Consider the following 17,753-nt stretch of genomic DNA (forward strand, 5'->3'; position numbering starts at 1 on the left):
CGACGGATTACTGAGAGATGTTACGAAAAAACTCCGTCATTACTGACGGATAACTGAGGGATATTTCGAAAAATCTCCGTCTTAACCGACGGATGTTACGAAAAATTCTCCGTTACAACCGACGGATTACCGACGGTTTTTTTTTTTTTTAAATATATTTTCAAATAAATAAAATTATTGAAATTTTTTAGAAAATAAATATTTAAATTATAAATTAAGAAATTGCATTAATATTTAAATTCAGAATTATTAATGAAAACATTTTAAATCCATAAACAACAAATTGTTCAAAACATAGATGGAAACCATAAAAATCACGGCAACTTCGCACGCATCTCATTCATGAACGTTGCCATCTCCTCATCCCTCTTCTTGTACTCCGCGTCTCGCCGCATGTTCTCCGCTTTCTGTTCTTCTAATGCCGCTCTTTGTTCTTCCATTTCTTTTTACAAAGTCGCAATCCGCTCATTCTTTTCTTCCATGGCTTTCTCGAAATCGACATGCGAAGGATATGAGAAACCCGAGGAACGAGAAGAAGATGATATTTGAGATAGATTTCCTAACCCAAAAATCCGTCCCTTGGATTTATGGGTTTCCTACAAGTCAAATAAGAAAAGTTAGTTAAACAACTTTAAAATAATAAATAAAACATAGAAACAAATATTACCTCGTATAGAATTTCGTTCATCTTCTCTCGTCCCAATTCGGGGGAAGTCACCGAACCATCAACAGATTGGGAAAGAAGTTCTGTCTCTTTACGCCTTCACGTTTTCGAGAACCATCTTTGCTCGACCATCTTGTACTTGCTTTGTTTCTTTGTTGGTGTTCATATCCTCCATCAAAGTAAGATTATCGGGTACCACACCATCTCTAACAGTCTATACAAAACATTTATAAAAAGTTTAAAGACGGCATAAAAATTAATTAAAAGTAGAAATTAAAAAAAAAAACTCACAAGTTGTCGTTGTCGACTAGAGGCGCTCGTTGCACCTGCGTTTTGCGTAGCAATGCCCAACCCGCCTCGGTTGCTTTTTCTGTTCTTTGAATTCTTCTTGGAAAGTGATATCGTTTCCGGTTTACCCCAATAGCGAATCAAACCATTAAAGACTTCTTGGTTCGCCCCTTTTGGCATCTTTCCTCTAATCCACTTTCGCTTCCACTCGTGCAAAGTGTAAGAGTAATGTTTAGCGGCAATTTTCTTGAACGCTTTGCGAACATCATTTGTGAAATCCCGATGCCAAGTAAAATCTTGCTACAAATTATAAAAAAATGGATTAGTAAATTAAAAAACAAAAACACTAAAATTAAGAAATTAAGATTGAAATGTTACCGCAAATTGCTTCAACCAAATCTCTTGCTCGTCGGAAGGCATCTCCGAGAACTTTGGATATGGTGTTTTGAGAATTCCATGCATCATCCGCAAAATAGATTTGGTGATACCATTATGAGATAGATGAAACCTACAATTGAAAAAAATATCAATATCAATTAAACCAAGTTAGTTATACACTTACATAATATGCTAACCAAGATGAAAAATCTCCTTGCTTATGCTTCTCAAGTTGCTCCTCTGTATATGTCGGGTAGTAAGAGCGTATTAATGCCATGTAGATCCTATCATATATAAACCAAAAAAAATGTGAGAAATTATGAAATTAATAATTAAACGAGAATATTAATAAAGATTTAACTAGAAAATATTAATAAAGATTTAACTAGAAAATATTTAACTATAAAATATCAATAATTATGTAAATAAAGATTTAACTAGAAAATATTTAACTAGAAAATATTTAACTAGAAAATATTAATAATTACGTAAATAAAGATTTAACTAGAAAATATTTAAAAATTAAGAATCTACCTCTCATATTCCATAATATCATCACAGTTTGTGAGAATATACATATGCAAGTGTGTATACTCTTGATGCGATAGTTGGCGATTCTTCCTTATTCCACTAAGTTTGGTACATATACCGAATAACTAGCTCTTTCTCCTCCATCATCATGACGAGTAGGACGTCGTTTCTTCGTACGAACTTGTGCTGGAAAATAGAATTCGGCGAAGTGTGAAGCTTCTTCGTTTATGCTTTGTGCCACAATAGAGCCTTCAACTTTGCTTAGATTTTTCACCTTCTTCTTCAAATGGAACATATACCGCTCAAAAGGATACATCCATCGGTATTGGACAGGCCCACCAAGCGCAGCTTCTCGCGGAAGGTGAATTGGTAGATGCTCCATAACATCAAAGAAAGATGGAGGAAATATCTTCTCAAGATTGCAAATGATCATTGGTATATTTTCTTCCAAGTTGCGAATACCATCAACTGTAAGTGTTCTCGAACATAAATCCCGAAAGAATGCACCAACCCCTATGTATGAAATCAAGAAGATATGAATATATAAATATAAAAAAAAAATATAAGAAAAAAAGGAGATGATAATAAATATACCTGCAATTGCTTGGTGGACGTTTGGTGCCAAGAGATGCTCAAAGGCAAATGGAAGAAGGCGCTGCATCACAACATGACAATCATGACTCTTCATTCCAGCAAACTTTCCTTCATCCATGTCAACACAATTACGTAAATTAGATGCGTATCCGTCAGGAAACTTAACATGGTGGATAATCCAGTTGAAGAACGCTTCCATCTTTCGCGAGTCTAACCGAAACGTCGGAACTGGACATCTACCATTTTCCAGTACATGAAGCTGATCGCGATCGCAAATATCAGGCAAATCCAATCTAGATTTTAGATTATCTTTTGTCTTTCCGTGGACATTTAGAACGGTGTTCATGAGGTTGTCATGCATGTTCTTCTCGACGTGCATGACATCTAGATTATGCCTCAACAGAAGGTTTTTTCAATAGGGCAATTTCCAAAAAATGCTTTTCTTATGCCAGTTGTGATTGATGCCAGCACCGTAAACAACAACATGTCCATTACCACCACAATCAGGAGTCATCTCCGCTCCAAAATCTCGTAACTATTCTAGTAAACTATGCCCATCGATCTCAGGAGGTGGCGCATCAACCACTTGCTTATTCTTTCTAAACAATGTTCTCGTACGCCGGTAAGGATGATGAGAAGGTAAAAATCGTCTATGGCAATCAAACCAACTCGTCTTACGTCCGTGCCTTAACTGAAACGCATCTGTGTTATCTTGACAGTACAGACAAGATAATTTTCCATGAGTTGTCCATCCAGATAGCATCCCATAAGCTTGAAAGTCACTAATAGTCCACATAAGTACTGCACGCATCTGGAAATTCTGTTGGGTTGATACATCATATGCGTTTACACCATGATCCCAATTGCAACTCATATATCAATGGCTGTAGAAACACATCAAGTGATCTCTTTGGATGATCTGGACCGGGAACAAGGATAGAAAGGAACAAAAACTCTCGACGCATGCATAAAGATGGCGGCAAGGTGTAAGGTGTTACGATTACTGGCCACAATGAATATTGCCTTCCATGCTTTCCAAATGGGTTGAAACCATCTGGACATAATCCTAGATACACGTTCGGTCGCTCATACGCAAAATCCGGATACACAGATTGAAAATGTTTCCATGCTTCAGCATCTGAAGGATGCGTAATCTCTCCATCTGATCTATGTTCTGCATGCCATCTCATTGGACCCGCCGTACGCTCAGAGTGATATAACCGCTTCAACCTTTTCTGTTAACGGTAAATACCACATCCGCTTATGTGGAACAGGAATCCGACCGCCGGTTTGTTGATATCTTGGTTTACGACAAAATCGACATCTAGTCCGATTTTTGTCTTCTCTCCAATAAATCATGCAATTGTCTTCGCATACATCTATCATCTGATACGACAAACCAAGACCGGCAACTAACTTCTGAATCTCATAATATGTACCTGGAAATTGATTATCTTCAGGCAAAATATCTTTTACAAAATCTGTAATCGCATCCACAAATTCCTCAGCCAAATTATAGTCCGTCTTTATGGTCATCAATCTGCTTGCAGATGTTAAAGCCGAATGACCTGCTCTACATCCTCCATATAGTGGTTGTTTAGCTGCATCCAACATAGAAAAAAACTTTTGTGCTTCTGCATTAGGTTCCTCTAACCTATCAACATTTTCGCCCACAGAATGCATATTTTCCCTATACGCGTCATTCACCATCTAAACAGTACCTACACCATAATATACTTCCGTTCTAGGTTCCTCTACGCTACCAGCAATATATGGTTCGCTAGCACTAGAATATTCAGGTCTTTCACCATGAAGAAACCAAATCTTGTAACCCGGCATAAAACCATTGGAATAAAGATGACTCCATACTAAATCAATCCTTATATTATGAGAATTTCGACAAATCGAACATGGACATTTCAACTTATGGGTTTTCTTGGCACTAGGTTGTTCACAAGCTAAATCCATGAACTCGCCTACACCACGGGCGTACTCATCTCTCAATTCGTGCGACTCCGGATCTAGCATTGGTTCATCCATCCACGATCAAAAATAATAAGAAGAAGACATTTTTCGGATTTTTTTAAAACAAAGAGTGAATATGAGTGAGATGATGAGAATGAAGTGAGTTTGGGTATTTATAGAAAAAAGACATCTCATATCCGTCAGTAATCTGTTGGTGTTCCGTCAGTATATTTGAACTTTAAAACGGATATAAAACGGCTATAATAACAGATATTTTTTTTTACCGATTACTGACAGCATAAATTAACGGTAATAATCGCACCAGTATTCCGTCAGAAAATAGAAAATATTACCAACGAATATTTTGCTGTCAGTAAATTACCTTTAGTTTGTTTGAACTTTTTAACGGTTACACGAACGGATATATTTTCTGACCGATTACTGATAGGATATATTATCGGTAACTATCCCTTAGTAATCCGTCAGAAATTAAACACAATTACCGACGGAAAATATGCCGTCAGTAAATTACCAACGGTAAACCGACGGGAAGCGATCCGTCAAACAACGATCAGTTTTCCGTCGGTAATTACCGACGGATATTTAACCGTCAGTAAAACCGTCAGTTTATACTGTGTTTTCTTGTAGTGAATTATAATTTATATAATTAATTTCGGTAGATGATCATACAATTAATTTTCAGATTTTTTAAAGTATATATACACAATAACACAAAGAACAACCACTCAGTCCACACTAATATGCTGGGTAATGAGTCACAAAAGTGGATCATCAAATTTTACACTATGGTTCTGAATGGAGATAGCGAATCAGGCGAATCAAGAAGAACAAGTGATGATCAAGCGGATCTGGCAAAACAAATGCGGATCTGACTGCTTAAAATATGATCATTTTTTGTTGAATTTAGTTATGCTTATTCCTATTAAAATGGACCTACCTGTTTGTTTTCATGATCACGATTTTTAAAAAAAAGTAGGTAAGAAATCAGATATTTGCTAAAACACAGATTAAAAATGGGAAAAATGTCGTTTTATCTCCCAACTTTCAAAAAGTGGCCAATCAATACGTCAACTTCATATGTGGCCATTTAAAACATGAAATAAATGTTGACTAACGTTTGAGACATAGAAATTCGTTGACCAGGCCAAAATAGACATGCCGTTATCAGTCGTTAACGGAACCTCTAACGCCCGTTATCACCCGTAACGACTCTGTTAATCAACTTTCAAATTGTGGCCATTTTAAACATCAACTTCATATTTGGCCATTCAAAACATGAACTAATCGTTGACTAACATTTGAAACATTAGAATTCGTTGACTAACATTTGAAACATTAGAATTCGTTGACCAGGCCAAAATAGACATGTCGTCATCATTCGTTGAAAGAACCTATAACATCCGTTATCACCCGTTAATGACACTGTTAGTATGTCCAAAAAGATTTTTCCCAAATGAAAACACCAAATCCCCAAATCTATTTCTACAACAGCTTAAACAAGATGAATAGTCCTATTATCTTTATCTCTATTTCAGAAAAGCTACATTTAGTCTAGGCCTGGGCATAATACCCGAACCCGAAGAACCGAACCGAACCCGACCCAAAAAATCTGACCCGAACCCGAACCCGAAGTTTTAAAATACTCGAACGGATTCTAAACTGGACAACCCGAAAACCCGAACCCGACCCGAACTCGAACCCGAAGAAGTACCCGAACATACCCAAAATATAAGTACATAGTTATAGTATATTAGTAATATTTATACTTGTAATAACCTAAGTGCCAAAATTATTCGGATGTTAAGATATTTTCGGGTGTTTTAGCTACTTTGGGTTAGATTCGGGTTAAAATACTTGGGTTTTATAGATTTTTTGTGTATTTTTCAATACTTTGCATAGGATCGGATACAAAATTTCTAATATTTGGATACTTTGGGTAAACCCGAATCCGAACCCGAAATACCCGATCCGAACCCGACCCGAACCCGGAGTTTTAAAATACCCGAACGGATCTTAGTTTTCTAAACTCGAAAAACACAAACCCGAAAATTAAAACCCGACCCGAACCCGACCCGAATATCCGAACGCCCATGCCTATTTTAGTCCTATGATGGGTCTACAAGTTTGCTTCCATGATTCCTTTTTAGATTTAAAAAAAATATATAAACGATGTTTGCTTCCAATCACTGGCTCTACGATTGTCTATATATCAAACCATGTCCTTGGATTATGCTTTAAACAAAAAATTTGTCCTCGATTATTTTCAAAACGACGTCGTTTGGATATACTAACAGAGTCGTTAACGGGTGATAACGGATGTTATAGGTTTTTTTAACGAATGATGACGACATGTCTATTTTGGCCTGGTCAACGAATTCTCATGTTTCAAATGTTAGTCAACGATTAGTTCATGTTTTAAATGGCCACATATGAAGTTGATGTTTAAAATGGCCACAATTTGAAAGTTGATTAACAGAGTCATTATGGGTGATAACGGGCGTTAGAAGTTCCATTAACGACTGATAACGGCATGTCTATTTTGGCATGGTCAACGAATTTTCATGTCTCAAACGTTAGTCAACGTTTATTTCATGTTTAAAATGGCCACATACGAAGTTGACGTATTGATTGGCCACTTTTTGAAAGTTGGGAGATAAAACGACATTTTTCCCGATTAAAAATGTCTAAAAAAATATTACTGACAAGAAAAGTGTTCAAAAGTATGTTTGGGTGTGAATATATGCATAAAACAAAGCGGCCTCATGCAAAGGAGGTTCAGCAAAGAGCTCTCACTCTTTTTGACTACGGAGTGTTTTTCCTAGAAACAGAACACGACATGCATAGAGGAAAAGGACAGAATCAATATCTGATTCTTACAATAAATGAAATTCGAAAAGCTTGTAGGCATGCTGATGATAAAACTCTAACATAACTTACATACACAATAGAATAGAGAAGAAGGAGACGGAAGTACGGAACCAATGGTAACTTTTATTCTCTTGTGAATGATCATTAATCCAATTATTGTATATGATATAAAAACACATAGAAATTAGCTATAAAAACGTGCCAATAAATCAATAAACATAAACACAAATACGAAAATGCATATGCCCGCGGCGTAGCGCGAGTATTCACCTAGTTACTCTAGTGTTTACCAATCGGATATCCTAAGTGAAAAGTCAGTTTAACACTCAAAATTTGGGTTTTCCCGAACCTTTTTATCACTTCATCTCGAATACGAGTACATAAAATAAGTTATTTGAATTGGTAACAGCAAAAAAAATATATATATCAAACAACAAAATTAAATTTAGTTAAGTAATTGCCTTTAAATCCTATGATCAAGCTGTAGCCGAAGCTGGCTCAATGTTTTTTGCTCTGCCGAGGAACTTTGCGGCGGTTATTCCGTTGTTTAGGCTGAAGGTCCTCAGACATGGCCGATGGTATTTTGAGACTTTTCAAGATCTTACAAGTGGCTTTTTTCGCAGATTTATGTTCTAGGAAAAAAAAATTATTGTCTTCCAAGTCAAACCTCAAATACTCGTTGGAACATTCCTCTATAAGCTGACATAGATGCTTCAAATTATCCACTTCCACTCCATTCAATTTCTTCACCTATATACACCATAAATATGTATTCAAGGAAAAGACTTTTCAAGTAACTCGAGTGAGAAACTAAGTAAACAATAAATACATTACCTGTAAATCTTCAAAAATACTGAGACCTGAAGTGATATCATCCTCTAAAATCTGTACGAGGAAACAAAACTTTAGCTCTCAAAATTATCACGTTTAAAAAGTTAAATGCGGAAAAAAAAAAAACACGAACCTGAGAAATTATTACAATTTGTTCACCGGCTTTTGTGGGCATCTTTTTAACACAACATTCGCAAATATAAGAACGATCAATGTATGGTTGAGTTAGAGGTACAAAAACAAGACCCCCATATATATAATAACTTGGAGGCATGTCATATTGATTCACTGGAACTAGAGGTTGCACCTGCATACAATATTTAACAGTAAAAATCGTTCACATTACATAATATATATTATGTGTTCTCACAAAATGTAACCAACTATTTACTTCTTAAAAATTCGAACGACAACTTACGGGTTTTAGGCTTATATTGAACTCGTGTTCTTTCCCTTCTCTTAAGACTTTAAATGACGCTGTATCACATGGTTTCTTCATAGAAACCAAATGCTTGAAACTTACTCGGTCCTGTTTACGAAAAGGAACTATAGACATAGGAAAGTTTAGTAAATTGGGTGTAAATGAAAATAATTATATATAAACACACACAGTATGATTACCTGTACTATAATTTCCTATAGAAACACCATCAATAGCAAGAATATATAACATCATCTTTTTTCAGAACTTTGTGAGCATCCGAAAGTGGGTTTATACTTTTTACAGCAATCCCTGTCATTTCCTTGCCCATCTTTAAGGCGTTACGGGTGTGGGCATGCTCCATAGTTAGATATGATAAATTCATTGAGCAGAAACTAAAATGTTGACCACTTTCTTCAACACCATTTAAAAAATGTCTAATGACTGGAGTTGGAATTATGTAGCTGCAAATGAAAAACATAAAATAGTTATACACTAATACTCTTAGTTAATTTAACCTTTTGTTTGCAAACAGAACAAAAAATGCAAACCACAAATTCGAAATATAAGCTTATTGAGAAATAGACTTTCATAGTAAAATAGATATTTGAAATCTGCAACCCAACTTACTCAAGATTTATGTTTTTAACTCACCCTATAAGTTCAGAACAGCAACGGCTTTCAAATGCTACACCAACCACTTTGTTTCCCATGATTACCGGACCGCCACTATTTCCAGAGTTTATAGCTGCATCTATTTGTATTTTCAATAACTCGGTGGAGCTGTGACTGTATCTTCTCAGTACAACTCTCGACACAACACCTTGCGTAACGGATATACTATCACCACCTGCATTCAACATTTGAGCAGGTACGTAACTAACTAACCATTTATTTACAAGTACACAGAAGAGAAATTGTTTTGACTCACCACCTATCACATATTCCCCATAACAATAATTTCTACGTAATTAATGCAATGCAAGATATTAATCCTTTTCTCAAGGCCATTCATAATTCAAAGTATCATGGATTTTTAAAAAAAAATATGTTTATGTATACCCAACATAGCTGCTAACCAATCTTGGTAAGATATTCAAAAATCTATCAATCGAAACATAAAAAATTCGTCTTCATTAACAAACATCTTAAAAATCATTAAAACTACCTTCTGGATAGCCAACGACCGCCACAGAATCCATTTGGGAGGGTATGTCTCCCAGCTCCAAATGGGTAAGACCCTCCCAAAACTCTTCGTTATCGATCTCCAAGATGGCCAAATCACATTCGTGACCAACCACTTGAACTTTTGCTTTGTACTTTTTGGGTGAACCATGCTTTCGGACTTTAACAGATGTTTGATCAGCTACTACATGAGCATTCGTAAGAATCCTCTTTCCCGAGATTACAAAACCTACAACCATTCCAAGCTAAGTATGTAAGCCAAACCAAAAATTCCTACTCTTTTATAGAAAAGAAAAATTTCCTAAAGTATTATTTGATTAAAATTATCAATACCAGAGCCGGTGCATTCACTCTGCATACTAATCTGCCAAGGTTGAAAAATTCTATGCTTGCTAGAGACGATGAACACCTTCACCACCGAGTTGAGGGCCAAATCAATGGCAGAAGTAGTCATATTTTCTGCTGCATCATCACTAGATACTTCTTTCACTGGCAGAAACTTATTCTTCCAATCTTGAAAGATGCTAAAGACCGGGAAGTTCTTCAGCACTGACTTCGACTTATTCTCTTCAAAATCCATTGGTGCAGTATCAGAAGAAAAGAAACGGATATTAGAAGATGGACTGGCGAAAATTGCCGTCTTCGGGGCTACATTGCCGCGAAGAAGAAGGAATCCAGGAAGAGCGCAAGATAAGCTGCGAAACCCGGACACGGTACGAACACAGCGGAATGACATTGGTGCAGTTTATAGTTGACACGGTAAGAGTAGTTTAACTTACACCAATAGGTTGTGATATATATTATATATATACTCCCTCTGTTTCACAAAGAGTGTCATTTTAGAGATTAAGAAAACATTAAATTTTTTGTTTTTTCTAAACAAAAACATCATTAACTATATACCTAAACATAATCTGCCCAATAGTAAAACAATATCCAGAATACTAATAGTCATAAAACATAAAAAATCATTAAATTTTGCATTGAAAACCTAAAACGACATTCTTTGTGAAACAAAAATAAAACCTTAAAACGACACTCTTTATGAAACGGAGGAAGTATTACATAATTTACCAAAAAAGGAAAGGACTAAATTCGTTATATATAAGATGTGCATTGTTTCCGTTTATTAAATGTAAAATTTTCAAATTCCAAAACCATAACTTCCTAATTAATGATGCACTCTGTATGAGATATGTTTTATTTCCAAATGAATAGCTATGAACTTCCTTATGATTTATAGGACAAAAAAATTAATATACAGTTTTTCTATAACGGTGATTATGTATTACTGCCAAAAAAAAAAAAAAAACTGCCGAAAGTTTTTACCCAATCAACAGCCTCAAGTTAACATAATGTACGTTTTTTCCATTGACGTGTAAATCTTAACAAAAATTAATATTAACATTTTTTTCCCCTAAAAGATTTTATCAAAGAGACAAAGCCAGCAAGGATCCACATGCTTCCGAAAACAAAACCAAACGAGTTGAAAGACGACATCCCTCGACACCAAAAGCCGGAAGAACAAAGATATTTTCGTGGACACTAAAAAAAACTAGACCCAAAAGCTAGAGTACAACTGAAAACAGATCATAAATCTTAGGGAAAATTACTAGATTGACCAAATAATGAATTTAATTATTAGAATGTCTCATAAAATTAGGGGGTTAGATGGGTTATTTTCATGACGATAATACCCTTTTTCTCTTTGTTAGGAAAAAAAAAAGTCAAATTTGCTCTCAAATTTTTTCGAAAAACGTGAGAAAAAAACTTAGGAAATTTTTTTGGTTTTTTAAAAGTCTGCTGGATTCGTTATGACAGGTTTATTTTCAATGGCAGACTTATTTATCAACGACAGATTTTCTGTGACAGATTTTTTATCTCTCACAGACTTAATTTAATAAGTTATGACAGATATTTATTTTGTTGTAGTTTTTTACTCCACTACAGACTTATTTTTTTATGACACCACAGACTTTCATCACTTTGATAGATTTATTAAAATTAGTGGCAGATTTATGTTTATAGTGGCCACAGACTTTTTATTTTTATAAAATTATCTGTCATCAAGTGACAGATTTGTTTTTGGAAAAATAATTACTAGAATGACTTAGTATTGATAACAGATTTTTTTAATGTTATGACAGTTTTTATTTTTTAAACAAAAAAACTGTCGAGTGATAGCAGATTTGTCATACAAAAAAAAAAATTGCTAGATTGACATACAATCGCAAATGAAATATTTCTGTGATGACAGATTTTATTTACATTACGACAGATTTATGATTAGTTCAAAAAAAACTGTCACATTACGACAGATTTAGTGATGAAAAAAGAAATTGCTGGAATGACTTCATATAGTGATGACAGATATGTTTTAAACAATGACAAATTTTAATTTTTATTCATATTATGACAGATTTTATATATCTATTTGATGACAGACTTTTCATGATGGACTACATATTTTAAGAATGACAAATCGTAAGTCTTCGTCTGAGTCGAGAAAGTGACTGAGTTTTAATCAATGAGGCTGAGAAAAAAAAAATGAGGCTGAGAAAAAAACGTGAAAGGCAGTCGTAATTTAGGGCTAGTTGTTTTTTTTTTTGTTTTGTTAGGGTTTTGTAATTCTAATTTAAATGTTATATTGTTTGATTTTTTTAAAAGCCTAATAAAATTGAATTGGGTTTTTGGTCATTTTACCCAAAATTTGTGTTAGTCTAGTAAACTACAAAACTAGGGTGTCAATCTAGTTATTAATCTCTAAATTTGAGTCAATCTGGGTAATTTTCAGTAAACCTTAACATCAAAACATCACTACAAGGTAAAACAGCAACGAAAAAGAGAATTATATGTAGAAGAGCATCCAAATGCCGAAATCTATATAGTGTAAATATATTAAAAAAAAATTATAATGAAAACCTTTTTTTAAAAGAATTTCAAAATTTTCAATTATATAAGTTCTAAATATTTTAAAAACAAAAAGTTCTGCTTTTTCTAATTATATCTTATTTCAACTTTAAAAAAAAAAAACAGAGTAAATTGATGATTTGTGGCTTCTATTGGTATCCTATTTCAGTCTCTTCCATATATTTTGTTAGTCTGGATTCTCATTTCTGTAAGATCACGAGTTCTACGATGTGGCAAAACTGAATAATTACAATAGGTGATGATGAGAACCATGATTAAGATACTACAACCCGATACCAATATTTGATAAACAAAGATTGGTTTGTGCGGAGGCGAGACACTCTTTCCTTAATTTTTTAACTATCCATAGTGTGACGGTTTGATGCAATCATAATCCCAAGTTACAACCACACCATCTTTTGATTTGCAATACTTAAAAACAGAAGTCTAACGAATCCTAGTCATGTGTGTACTTTCAGACTCGATAACTAGAGAAAACTGAAAAGAAGAAAAAGGAGATTGTTGTATTTATAATCGATCTTTCAGTGAGCAAAAATGGGAAGATGAAGCCTTGATTTTATAATCCAAGCTTCCAACGTAAGAAATGGAGTAATAAGAATTCATTCTCAACAATTCTTAATGATAGTCATTCATTACAACCTTATCATTAATTGATTTGGCCATTTTACGTAGTAATATAAGTCAGATGATCGAGAGGCAATTAGTACGGATAAATTATTAACGGACCTAAGGAGATGTATGAGTCTTGATCCAGAACCTTCTAATTATCAATATATATGTAAAATTGATTTAACTGGTATATCATATTAATATCCGAGCATTATAACCGAATTATAAAACAGCAGAATCAATAGACAGACCACACTCTTAAGCTGAATAAAAATAATATATATACTTTTAAACACCAAAAACTTACTATTTAGTAGATGAACGAAGTTTCTTTAGCTTAGTTAGCGGGATAAATTGAAAATCATGTTATTTTCACGTTTTATCATTCCGTATAAGTTTATGTAAGTGATATGTATTCGACGAAATCACTTTTTCAAAACGTAACAAAAAGTCGCATACCATTCAAGCCCCATGAAAACAAGTCTCTTCATCAAAATCACATCTCATTATCATACTACTTGTATATGAATCTAATAGAGATAATGTGGCCGGAATAGCATAATCATAAGTTTGTGCCGGAATTGTAAATTTTATAAATTTTGCAATCAAGATTTATTACAGAATTGTGAAAGGTTTTACAGAATGGTGTAATGAGTTTTTTCACTGTAAAGTTTCGTCATCTCATTTCGACTGTAGAGTAAAATGCTAGGATTAAGATTTCATTTCAAAAACACATAATGAAGTTCCCAATATCTTAGAGCTATTAGCCATTATCTAAATGTTCTCTTTGAAACTAGTATATTAAAGGGCCCTATATTTAAACAAGTCATGCTTCAGAGGATATCAACGCATTGGTAGGAACCTTTTCACTTTGAAGGTCTTTGGAGTTGGCCGATGGTATTCTATGAAGTTTTAAGATCAAAGAAGTAGCTTCTTTAGCATTTTCATAGTTGAGGACCACAACCTTCTCGTTTTCTAAGTCCAGTCTTAAATCCTCGGTGCAGCATTTCTCTACCAATTCAGATAGATGTTTTAGATTCTCCACTTGAACTCCATTCACTTTTATTACCTGAATTCACCATAAATATAATTTTTTCAGCTACAAGAATTGTATGCATGTGGTCATTTTAGTCAACTATAGACCTAATTCACGAGTGCGAAACTATGATTCTCTTTTGTTATCATTTTGGGTCATAATACTTTATAATCAAGCTGGAATGAACTTTGATACGAATACTTCCTATTTCTTGATTTAGGAAATTATTTAGGATTTCGATTTTCATATTTATTTTTCTCATAGAGTTTTAATTTTACGTTTTATTATAAGTAAGCATGTGGTTTCTTTTGTGAGACTCATCCAACTCGAGAGTGCTTTGGAGGTTTCGAGCGGGTTAGGCCGAGGGAAGAGAACATAGTTCTATTCGGGGAATCTTATACTCTTACATATCCTTATTTTCAGTTACATAAATAGTGTCTTGGGTTTGGGCAGCCTCTAGTAAAGAGTTGTTCAATGAAATGCATTACCTTTAAATCATTGAAATCAGTGTATCCTGCATTGATGTCATCAGCTAACACCTACACCAAGAAAACAAATCCAGCAAGTCTAATGCCTTCATGACAACCAAACATTCAAATATTTTTAGTTCAAATAACAAACCTGCGAAATTATGACAAGCTGTTCACCAGCCTTTTCAGGCATATTTTTATTTGCACAATTGCAAATCAGAGTACTGTCAATGTATGGCTGTGTGAGTGGTACAAATACAAAGCCTGCGAATATGTAATAACTTGGAAGCTTATCATACTGATGCACTGGAACCAGCGGTGGCACCTGGATTCACCATAAAAAGAGTTTTGATGTTTTTGTTTGTTTGATAAACCCTATCAGCTAATCCGGTCATCTCCGGTGGAAACGCACCGAAGTGAGTTTTGATGTTATGAGAAAAAATTGTGAACCAACAACAATTAAACGAGATATAGAAAATTCTTATAAGAAATATGTCAATAAAAAAAGACTTACGGGTTTTAAACTGATGTGAAAATCATGCTCTTTCCCCTCTCTCAAAACTTTAAGTAAGACTGTTTCATTTAATTTCTTCATCGAAACAAAATGATTGAAATTGATTCGTTCCTTGTTCCGAAAAGCAACTACATGCAGCAAAAATGATGTCAATAATCCATCACACATGGAGAAACTTTAACAATGGAGTATAACATATATAAACGTACGATTACCTTTCGCATCATTTCCTATAAGAACATCATCAATTGCGAGAATGATGTCATCTTTTCTTAACCTTTTGTAAGCATCGGACAGCGGGTTTATTTCGTTTATAAGAATCCCTGTCATTTCAGGACCCATCTTAAAATGATTACGGAGTTGAGAATTCTCCATAAGTTGATAAGAAAGGTCTAGCGTGCAGAAACCACCATATTGTCCATTTTCTTCAACAGCAGTTAAAAAATGTGTTATTACTGGAGTCGGGATTATGTATCTGCAGGTGAAGTTAAACCACGAACTATATTAAATCGCAATTTCGAAGCTATAAACCACTTTTCTACGTTTCTTTTCCTAGACCATAAGCAGATGAATTATCCAAGATTTGAAGTATAAATTACCCTATATTATCTGAAGATGTACATTTTTGAAAAGCTACACCTGCCGTTTTATTTCCTATGATTGCTGGACCACCACTATTTCCAGAGTTTATAGCCGCATCTGTTTGTATAGCGAGTAGTGTAGTGCCTCCGTGAGCATATTGTGTATATTCAACTCTAGAAACATAACCTTTAGTAATGGAAAGGCTGTCACCACCTGCATAACATAAGTATTATGATCAAAATCCGCGAGCATTCGTCCTTTACATTCCAAATATCAATTAGTCCATGCAAATGCAAGTTTTAATATTTGAAGCATTTTCAAGAAATACCATGAGGGTAGCCTAAAACGGCAACAGATTCATCCAGAGAGGGTATCTCTCCGAGTTCCAAAGGGATCAGATCCTCCCAAAACTCTTCATTATCGATCTCCAAAATGGCCAAATCACATTCATGTCCAACCGCTCGAACTTCTGCTTTGTAATTTGTAGGTGAGCCATGTTTTCTAACTTGCAAAAATATGTGATCAGCAACTACATGAGCGTTCGTAAGAATCTTCTTTCCCGAGATTACAAATCCTACATCAGTTCCAAGTCAGTTAGGAAAATACTTAAAAGAGCTGGTAAGAATTATGGATAAACATCAATACCAGAGCCGCTGGATTCTTGCTGCTGCCAATTTTGCCAAGGTTGCAAAATGCTAGGCACGCTAGAGACAGTGAAGACCTTCACCACTGAATTTACCGCAAAATCAATAGAAGAAGATGTCACGTTTTCTGCCGCATCCGGTTGTTTTGTGTCAGTCCCTGATGCAAGTGTTGACTCGCTGTTGTGATGATTTTCGTCTTGCAATTTAACGTAACCAAGAAGAAACAAAGGAGAAAAACGGGATCCCATAACCGAAATGAGCAAGAAGCTACAGAACCGAGCCAATGTTTGAAGAAACCGGAACAACATGTTGAGCGAGTACGAGTAGGTTTGAGATTTAAAACAAACATGATTAGGTAATTATTTATACTGATATTAGCTTTATTGTCTTTAAATTCAAATTAATGTTTAGAATTCTAAGACTTTAATTAGCTTCCTTATTTATCAATTGTTTGATGGATACACTCATTTGTAATTTCCCTTATTATAGGAAAATATATCTCACATGCTTTTTTTTATTTGTAATAAGAAATACATGCTAACATATTATATTGCATTTAAGGAAAAAATATTAACTAAATTAATATTAAATCTCTAAACATCAGTATATAGTTAATAAATCTTATAGTATAATAATATAATATATTAAACTTTCTTATAAACACAAGTTTTGAGAAGCTTACACGTACTTTCTCTCATTTTGATATGTGTCATTTTTTAGGTGGGTCCAATCTTATTATCATAAAACAATTTATTTTAAGAGTATCTACAAATATACAAAAATTTATTTTTTCTAATTCTATAAAACAATTAATCTAACAAAAAATGAAACAAATTAGAAAAATTTGTTAGAAAAATAAGATTATATAATAATTGATTATTTTGAATGTGTAAACTTTTCAGAAATTTCTTTTTTCTTTATAATAATATCATTTAAAATTTAATTTAAACATTATTCAACGAACCATAAAAATATACAAATCAACAAACGCTAACTTTAGTGGTTTCAGAATAAAAATATTTCGTAAATTTATGTCTTTATAATAGAGATTTTTGGCAAATGTACCACAATCTTTAAAATTCTTAGCAAATGTACTACAGTGGAAATCAATTTAGCAGTTATACCACTTGTATGTGGTAGTGTGGTAATTTATGGACAATTTTACCCCTAAAAGATGTGCAGTATTATGTCAGATAGGAAGGACAACTTTATGTCAGAAGG

At 34.1% G+C, this 17,753-nt stretch overlaps 3 protein-coding genes across 3 annotated transcripts; all 3 read right to left on the reverse strand.

Moving 5' to 3' along the window:
* Positions 1–207: 207 nt before the first annotated feature.
* LOC9323021 lies at positions 208–1,479 on the reverse strand. Its single transcript, XM_021035789.1, has 4 exons — positions 1,331–1,479; positions 956–1,252; positions 668–878; positions 208–596 (listed from the first exon to the last, which is right to left on the reverse strand). Exons 1-3 carry the CDS (start codon positions 1,415–1,417, stop codon positions 756–758), a joined length of 507 nt encoding a protein of 168 aa, XP_020891448.1. The 5' UTR covers positions 1,418–1,479; the 3' UTR covers positions 208–596; positions 668–755.
* Positions 1,480–7,807: 6,328 nt separating this feature from the next.
* LOC9324497 (putative protease Do-like 3, mitochondrial) lies at positions 7,808–10,482 on the reverse strand. Its single transcript, XM_021009960.1, is given in 9 exon segments — positions 7,808–8,059; positions 8,144–8,194; positions 8,274–8,447; positions 8,559–8,686; positions 8,762–8,804; positions 8,806–9,025; positions 9,216–9,411; positions 9,730–9,975; positions 10,080–10,482. Coding segments are annotated over 9 exon segments (1,713 nt in total).
* A 3,630-nt stretch (positions 10,483–14,112) lies between these two features.
* Positions 14,113–16,890, reverse strand: LOC9324498 (protease Do-like 4, mitochondrial). Its single transcript, XM_021010038.1, has 8 exons — positions 16,534–16,890; positions 16,217–16,462; positions 15,906–16,101; positions 15,522–15,781; positions 15,307–15,434; positions 14,959–15,117; positions 14,811–14,861; positions 14,113–14,355 (listed from the first exon to the last, which is right to left on the reverse strand). The coding sequence occupies exons 1-8, from the start codon at positions 16,838–16,840 to the stop codon at positions 14,113–14,115; spliced, it is 1,590 nt and encodes a 529-aa protein (XP_020865697.1). The 5' UTR covers positions 16,841–16,890.
* Between the last annotated feature and the right edge of the window lie 863 nt (positions 16,891–17,753).

This window comes from Arabidopsis lyrata, assembly GCF_000004255.2.
Source record: "Arabidopsis lyrata subsp. lyrata unplaced genomic scaffold ARALYscaffold_2, whole genome shotgun sequence".
In the NCBI taxonomy this organism is placed as follows: Eukaryota; Viridiplantae; Streptophyta; class Magnoliopsida; order Brassicales; family Brassicaceae; genus Arabidopsis; species Arabidopsis lyrata.